Below are 7,987 nucleotides of genomic sequence, written 5' to 3' on the forward strand. Positions count from 1 at the left end.
GTTAATTTTAATGGCTACATTTCATATTCACAAGTCCAAATGTTTAGGAAGACATCCCTCTTTTTATGTATTCTCCTTTGAACTTGTACAGTATCTTAATTCAATTAAGAACTCCACTAACCCAAAAGCTATAAAAACTATGGGTGTTTGTGAAAAAATCAAGATCTTTCAATCACTTTATTCTTTGGTTTGATCAGTTACTTTTCCCCCTCGCGTGTTTATATCGTAGGTTCTGAATATTGTTCATTTATTTGTTTGTCTATGTTATGCAATCTTTTTTTTTGTAAGTACAACACCATTAATGTGGTACTGTTTAATTCTATTTTGTATTGTACTGTTGTTCAAATAAAGGTTTGAATGAAAAAAAAAAAGTATTTTCATTGGCATAATTCTAAGTTCATAAGAAGGCATTAGTTTGTTAGGAGATGTAATGACACACTAATAAATGTGTATTTTATGAGTGCAGCATATTTTTTCCTATTAAACTAAATAAAAAACAAAACAAAAAACAAATAAAGACTAACTGTAAAATTGCAGTACTTTTAATTTAAGAGCATTTTTTATGCAACCTCGGTATTATTTATTGTGTGGGATTGTAAAAGCGGGACTCTTAAATATAAAGTTTTATTATGCAATTTTACTAGAAATCCAGCAGTTAAAAAAAATGCGGCGGCTGTTCGTGTTAATTGGTACTGCGCATCTACGCTGCATATTACGGTAAGCCGGTGAGACAAACAAAGGCACAGCCCAGTCCTAGCTCGCAACAGTGACGTCAGCGCGCCGCTGCGGTGCAGTGACGCGCGGCGATTGGGTGAGCGCGGAGCTAAAGTGTGCAGTAGAGTAAAAAGACAAGAGGCGGACAACAACAGCTGCGACCGTATGAAGCAAACTAAAGACACACTCGCACTTTTGAGGCTCATACGATAAAGATTCGGGTAAGGAGTCGTTTTTTGTGGAGTCATTTCCTTACAAACGCTGCTAGCTAAGGTTGGCCGGAGCAGCTTCCGCCCTTAAGGAACTTTCTTTTGTCCTCTTCAGTCAACAACAAAACAAGCGAGAGAGTGTGTTTACCGAAGAAGAAGGTGTATTGGTTAATTTAGCAACAGTCAAGTATCAAATCCTTATTAATAACACCAAATACAGGCCCGTGTTGTCAAAACAAGTCTGGTATCTTGTGGGTAGTTAAAGTGAAATACCTTTGGACCGGCCAGTATCAGGGGCATTAAAAAGAAAGATATAGCCCGCTGGGTGTGCTCTGTGGCTGTTCCACCGATACAATGAATTATCCCATTTTACGAGTCTTAGGTATATTTACACATAATTGGGTAATGTGTTATATGACAATAAAATTGCACAATTGCAATATAGCAACTTTTTGCAGTGCAGTCTTCTGTTAGAATAAGATGTAAATTTAAAAAAATAATCAGTTTATCATTGTGGGTTTTTTTCTATATCTGCTTGAAAGGTCAAAGGCAGAGCAACGCCAGTATTAACCTGCTGCGGTCATAACAACATTGATCTGTTATGTGCATGCACTTAAGGACACACTGTCATTTCTTTAACCGTTTTTGTCGTTCATATTTCCAACACCACCCTATCTCTCCAGATGTCAGGATGGCTGCAAACTTCAAAATTTCAGACAGTGATTCAGAGGCATCAGAGGAGGTAGGGGAAGGAGAAAACCAACAGTCAGCAGGACAAGCTCAAGAAAGCAAGCCCCAGACGCTTTCCCTTCCTGTAATCAAAACGACAGGTAGGAACACAAAATAAATTGTCTGATATACGGTGGAATAGCCAACCCCTTTGGACCATATCAACACTTGAAATTGTGCATAATTAGATTTGTGGATTAGTGATAACTCCCCAGCTCACGCGTTCAGATGTGGTCACTTTGCACCCGGTTTCCAAAACAACAGCCAAGGCCACAATGCCAGGCTTGAGGCTTTCAGACGATCTCCCACAAACCAGAGGGTGACATCGCTGTGGCTTCCTCTTTCTGTTATGTACAGTTTGAATCACGAGGTAGAACTGGGGGGGAAGCAAGGGATGTCCTTATTACAGTATGATATTAATTTTGGTAAGCAAACAAAAAATAGACTTAAAACACACTTGCTGAAAAGCTGATTGGTTTGTTTGTCTTTTAGTACAACCCAACCAGTGGCACGCACTTGGCATGAGGGGTGCAATTATGTGAACAGATTAAAACACTGTTTTTTTTGTATATGGTTGTAAACATGTTTATAGCTGCAGTATTTATTTATTTTAACTGTACTTTAAGAGGGCAAGCTGTTGGGACTTGTGCACTGGCTTTACTGTTCAGCCCTGGATGTTGCACCTTGTTGTATGTTGTGGATTAACTGAGCAGAAGTTCTGATGGCAAAACATATATTGCAGTATACGTTACCACAGCCTGCTCTAGATGAGATCCCCCCACCACCACCACCACCCCTTTATTTAGCCATTTCTTGGCTGTATCTGTGGAGAAGTTCAGAATCTATCCTTTCTCCTTTATTTTTCTTGAGATGCATTCTGGGGTGGGACATTAAAATGAGGTTGCGTTGTAAGCTAACCTGTTTTGCATTTTGAATTGCTTCATTCAAAGCACTATAGGAGGATGTTTTGGCTCTTTTTACCGTGCAGCTGAAAAGAGCCAAAATAACAGTGTACAATAACAGTCGCTGGTCGCAGAGACAGCTAATGATTTAAATTCCTCTATTCCTACATTACTCTTTATTTCCTCCTTTCTATCTGCCTTACATTAAAACACTCTGAACCTATCTCACTTTTCCTTTTTCCATTTAGCTGCTGGAAGGCTCAGGGTGAACTCAGAGTCCCACACTTCCTCAATTGCCAGGGATGAGGAGCTCATGGCTAGAGGGGAGGATGAGGTCTGTACTCCCACAGAGGGAGACCCATTCAGGCGAAGGTCAAAGTCAGCTCCCCCTGCTCTGTGGGCTGCCAAGAAGTACGGCAGGCAGCTTCGACGAATGAGTGACGAGTTTGACAGCTTACTAGATAAAGGGGTAAGAATGGGAGTGAGTCGAGGCTTAAATTAGTTTTTTGGGGGAAAAAAAAGATGGTGATGATAGGTTGCTAACTTGACATTGTTCCTCTTTCACTGTGCAGGAGATGAAGGTCAAGAAGCTGCACCACTCTAAAACCTGGTGGAGCTATCTCTTTAGTCACCAAGAGACTGAAGGAGAGAACAACCATCTTGAAAACCACAACCAACGCACTGAGTAAGCACTGAGAGGACAAGGATACAAGGTCCGGAGGAGCGGATTGGGGAAACTGTAGCCGAGAGACAATATTTAAGATCAGAACAAGACTGAAGAGGATTTGGCTCGATCAAAAAGAGTGGGACGTGCAGTAAAAAGCAAAAAAGTACATGTTCAGTGAATCCCATCATAGTCATGCCATTTTATGTCATTGTTAACTACCTTTAAATAGAACTTTTGTACTCGTGTTGAGTGTGGTGTAAACAATGTTATTGGGAAGTCCACTGTGGAATTGAAAGGCAGTGATGAGGAGGAACTGCTGCTGGAATCCTGCAAAACGGATAAAAAGATGGGCCGAGAGAGGGGCTATAATCTCTTCTAAACACACAAACAAAGCCTTGTTTAGTCGTAGAAGAGACGCTCGGTTTAAAGACGCTTAGCATTACAGTTGTCTCTCACATTGACATTGCACGGTGTGCTGTGTATGGAGAGAGGAATAACACCTGACTACTGAAGGCCAAATTGAATGCTGTTAGATTTTTTTTCCTTCCTGCTTTCCTCATTTTCATGAGGAAATCTCCAGAAGCTGTTCGTGTTTGACTTGCACGCTCATATTGTGCCAAAACGATCTGCCAGCAACAGGAGACAGTACTTTTTTCTTTCTTTTTTTTGGCATTCAGTTTAGGCCTCTTCTTAAACAACTGTACTCAACTATCATCTGCTTTATATCACAAATTTATCCCAAAAAAAAAAGGAAAAATCTTTTACAAGGACAATCTCTGATGCAGAAGTAATATCTTTTTTGTAAAACTTCAGGGATAATAGCTGAGGGCGTTAAACAGTAAGGCACAATCCAATATGAATATGTTTTTAAAGCCTTGGACGAGCATAAACAAACAATTGAAATTTTTATGTGTAAATATTTTAACATTTTATGAAATGGTAAAGGGTGGGGAGGGGGTGGGGGTGAGTAAGGTGGTTTAGCCAGATTTTATTAACGAGGTTACCGTGCTGTTAAGCTCGGCTAACCCAGCAATAGGCAGTGTACAATCCATGGCTGTTGTGATAAATGTTGCGTGCTGAGCTCTCGGTGCATGGGTGAATACAGAGTCCAGTCACATTAAAAATGAGGGATTTCCACTTGCTTTTTGCTTGGAAGGATTTTCAGGAGAAATCACATCCTGATGTTTTTGTTTGTTTATTTTGTTTTTAATCAGTTTAAATGTGAGTTGATCACTTTGACCTGTAAGGGGATGTGATTAAAATGGGCTCATAAACTCTCATGCCTTAGCTTTAGAAGTGCTGATCTGATGCCAGCTTTGCTGGTGTTTTTTAGGCACGTAAGGCGCATAATATATATACTTTATGGAAATTCTAACTAAGGGCAAAGATCAGCATTTCTGTGCAGCTCGGTAAACATGAGTGGGCTACTTGTGGCTTGTTTATAAATACGTGATTGCTGAAAATGGTAGTGGGTTTGTTCAAGTTGTCTTATTCTTCCTTCCTCTCGACTTGTAGCGTTGAGTTGTGAAGTGCTCGGGTGTGCAGGCATTTATATGGTTTTCAAATTCAAATTGAAAAAAATATATATATGCGTATATAAATATAATATATAGCTTGGTTTTTAATCAGAGAATTCCAGACAATCAAACGGTGGCCACTTTACCTGACACTCATCCTGTTCTACCATCCTTTTGGTCACATGTGTTTTGACTGGTCATTTGTCAAATTTAAACTACTTCCCATTATAAAAAAGGGATGAGGAGTTTTCTGATATCAGATTTCTAGAGACAGAAGTGTTTAAGCAAGAAATAGCATTTTGCATTTTAACACGTTAGACCCATGTTATCCAATTGCAGGGAGTGCACACACAGTTTTGAGAACTCTGGGTCAGATTATGAAGCTTTACTCTGCTGAAAATAAAGATCAGATGGAATTTAAATGAATTTAATGTTGCAAAGAACTGCCTTGAACATGCTGTGACCTGTGACGCCGCATAGCCAGCCTCGTCTGTTTACCCAATTACAGCCTTAAACTTCACTGCTCGCTTTCACAAGTTACACTCAGAGGAAAAACAGAAAGCACAAAAATGTCCCGGTGCATTTACTGTCATGAGATTTTTAAGTGACACACGCGTACACTATAAAATGGCTGATGTGGAGTTTGGCAACTCTTTGAATTTAAACATCCGTGACAGTGAACACACCCCAAACCTGCCTGGGCACCTGGATTTTTTGCAACCATCCTTAGTATTACTTGAATCTGGAGATGTGTGTGTGGAGAAAATAAAAATTTAATATTACTTTTTTTTTTCTTATTTTGGTTTCTTTTTCAGTTTTAATGACTTGTAAATGTATTTTCTCTACAACTGTGAAAACTCTGGTCTAAATAAATAATTTTAAGAGAGCTTTTAAAAGGTATTTTGTTCTTTTAATTGTCTTTACACAGGTTTAGAAGACCTTTGAGTTATGTTCAATGGAGATTTCTGGTTAGTCAAAGATATTAGGCAAAGGAAAGGCAAGAGATTATGAAGAATAAGGAGCAACAGTTAAACTGACAGATATGTAAAAGTTCTTGTTATCCAATAACAAAGGGAAAGGTTCTCACTAAGACATGGCTTATGGTTGACAATAAAGTCATGTGATGGGTGACGTTCCATAGATTTAGAGTTCATACCACAATATGCTGTATTTTTGTCTTGAAATTAACAAAGTGTCGACACAAAACTTGTAACAGCTTTAAAAAAAAAACAACCCAAAAACATCCCCCCCCCCCCCCAAAAAAAAACTACCACTGTAAAACTGAAGACAAAAAGACATCATGGAGGACACAAGCTGGTGTTTCAGGCGACCCCTGATGGATCCCAGCAGTACTTCTGTCCACAGTCCAAAGCTGACAGTCTGTCCATGTCTGCGTCGCTCAGTGTAAAGTCAAAAAGTCTGGCGTTCTCTTGTATTCGGTCTGCGTTTGATGACTTTGGGAGCACGGCGACACCCTGCTGCACCGCCCACTGCAGCAGCACCTGAGGAGAGGGACAGAAGAACCTTAAAATGTTTGCAATAAAAACAAAGGTATACCCAAGATAGCAGAGCGAGTGGGCTCACTTGTGCGGGGGTGCGTTGGCACTGCTTTGCCACCTCCAGGACCACAGGGTCAGTAACCAGATCTCCTTGGCCTAAGGAGGAATATGCTTGGAAACAGACTCCATACTCCTCACAAACACTCTTCAGCTCTGCTTGGCACAGACGTGGGTGAAACTCTACCTGAAGAACACAAAAAAAACCGTGAGATTTCAAACAGCTGCTAATGTCTTTCCCTGTCCTTCATTCAAACTCCTGCATTGTACCTGTAGAACTGCAGGGGGGACTTTGCAGCTCTGCATTAGTTCTCTCATGTGAGCCACTGTATAGTTGGACACTCCAATGGCCTTCAGCTTCCCCTGGCCATGCAGCTCCTCCAGCGTGGCCCAACTCTGGGCTCGGTTTCCTGGGATCAAATATTTATTAGGACCTCATCTCTGCCGTTACTCAATGCCTGCTATGTTGCAGTGGAGGAATGAGAGAAGACAGCTTGAATGGTTTTTATGCAGTTAGTGCAGCAATAAAATATAGATCACTCGAAACACCTGAAAAAAAAAAAAGTGGCGTCTACCTGGGTTGCTCTGATCAGCCACTGCTAGACCCTGCGTGCCAGGCCAGTGAATCAAATAGAGGTCAATGTAACCCAAGTCCAGCTGAGACAGGCTGTGAAGGGCACCTTCCATAGCCCGCTCACCCTGATCCTTAGGGCCCAGCTTACTGAAAAACAGGAAGAGAAACAGGGATCTGAATGAGCGGCGCAACACCTCAAGTCAGCTTTAGTGCCCCCAATGTGTTCTCTTAGAAATCATGTGTCAACTTATGCTTTAGAAGCCTGTGCATCACCTGGTTATGAACACATCCTGTCTGGTCAAGCCGTGCTTGGGCAGGAGCTCCCTCAGAGATCGGCCCAGGTCGGCTTCATTCCGGTAGACGGCTGCACTATCAAAGGCCCGGTAACCCGCAGCCAGGGCGGCATCCACGGCCCGATACACTTCTTCAGAGCCGTGCAACTTGTAAGTCCCTAACCCCAGAAGGGGCATTTGAACCCCAGTATTTAGGGTAACAGAGGAGGTGGTGGTGGACGACATCCTGGACTGCAAGGCCCTTCTTTACTTTGCACCCTGTTAGGAATAACTGGTTTGCCAAGCTCTATCAAAGACGGATAGAGAAAGTGAGTTTAGCTGGTTTTCTGCTGCCCTTTGCCCCATTTTGTGTGTTACATCACTGGAAAATTGCTTGAAAGCACTTCCTTAAACTTGGTAACAATACAGATTTTATCTTGTTTCACTAGAGACTTTTTGGTGCTTCTCTAACGCAAAATAAGAAAGGCAAGCAACACGAAGATGTAAACTAACATCACTAATTTAGCTGGTCACAATGTATGAAGACTATGACACTTGAAGAGCACTTTTAATAATTTCTGTAGGCAGACACGTGGACGTTACAATGCAGGAAGGGGACGGTATACTCTAATATATAAACAATTTTACGTGAAAAATATTTCCACCCCACCTTTTTTTCACCTCAAGTGACTTCTTTAGGAAAGGCGGTGCATACACTGGCAGTGTCCTCTCAAAGAAATTACTAACAAGTTATAAAGCAAAGGTAACTTCCAGCTGAGGAGTTTCCTACTACTAGCTACCATATGTGGTCAGCTGACAGTCACGTGACAGTTGGGTCGGTTTTCGC

At 41.3% G+C, this 7,987-nt stretch overlaps 2 protein-coding genes across 2 annotated transcripts; one reads left to right on the forward strand and one right to left on the reverse strand.

Annotated features, from left to right (window-relative positions):
* Nucleotides 1-769: 769 nt before the first annotated feature.
* badb (BCL2 associated agonist of cell death b) lies at nt 770-5,133 on the forward strand. The gene is made up of 4 exons (XM_040012313.1): nt 770-935; nt 1,607-1,753; nt 2,803-3,023; nt 3,127-5,133. Exons 2-4 carry the CDS (start codon nt 1,615-1,617, stop codon nt 3,241-3,243), a joined length of 477 nt encoding a protein of 158 aa, XP_039868247.1. The 5' UTR covers nt 770-935; nt 1,607-1,614; the 3' UTR covers nt 3,244-5,133.
* Nucleotides 5,134-5,783: 650 nt separating this feature from the next.
* zgc:101765 (uncharacterized protein LOC450036 homolog) lies at nt 5,784-7,946 on the reverse strand. Its single transcript, XM_040012305.1, has 6 exons — nt 7,811-7,946; nt 7,142-7,447; nt 6,870-7,015; nt 6,565-6,704; nt 6,323-6,481; nt 5,784-6,240 (listed from the first exon to the last, which is right to left on the reverse strand). Exons 2-6 carry the CDS (start codon nt 7,384-7,386, stop codon nt 6,061-6,063), a joined length of 870 nt encoding a protein of 289 aa, XP_039868239.1. The 5' UTR covers nt 7,387-7,447; nt 7,811-7,946; the 3' UTR covers nt 5,784-6,060.
* Nucleotides 7,947-7,987: the final 41 nt, after the last annotated feature.

The sequence above is a fragment of the Simochromis diagramma genome, unplaced genomic scaffold (genome assembly GCF_900408965.1).
Source record: "Simochromis diagramma unplaced genomic scaffold, fSimDia1.1 OVJJ01000604.1, whole genome shotgun sequence".
NCBI lineage: Eukaryota > Metazoa > Chordata > Actinopteri > Cichliformes > Cichlidae > Simochromis > Simochromis diagramma.

Excerpts from the sequence above, each read along its gene's own strand:
- zgc:101765 (XM_040012305.1), bottom strand. The coding sequence starts at position 7,386 with ATGTCGTCCACCACCACCTCCTCTGTTACCCTAAATACTGGGGTTCAA. Across the intron at positions 7,016-7,141 it reads CAGGATGTGTTCATAACCAG|TAAGCTGGGCCCTAAGGATC; the intron begins GTGATGCACAGG and ends CCTGTTTTTCAG. Across the intron at positions 6,705-6,869 it reads GGCTGATCAGAGCAACCCAG|GAAACCGAGCCCAGAGTTGG; the intron begins GTAGACGCCACT and ends ATTTGATCCCAG.
- badb (XM_040012313.1), top strand. The coding sequence starts at position 1,615 with ATGGCTGCAAACTTCAAAATTTCAGACAGTGATTCAGAGGCATCAGAG. Across the intron at positions 1,754-2,802 it reads TCCTGTAATCAAAACGACAG|CTGCTGGAAGGCTCAGGGTG; the intron begins GTAGGAACACAA and ends TTTTCCATTTAG. Across the intron at positions 3,024-3,126 it reads ACAGCTTACTAGATAAAGGG|GAGATGAAGGTCAAGAAGCT; the intron begins GTAAGAATGGGA and ends TTCACTGTGCAG.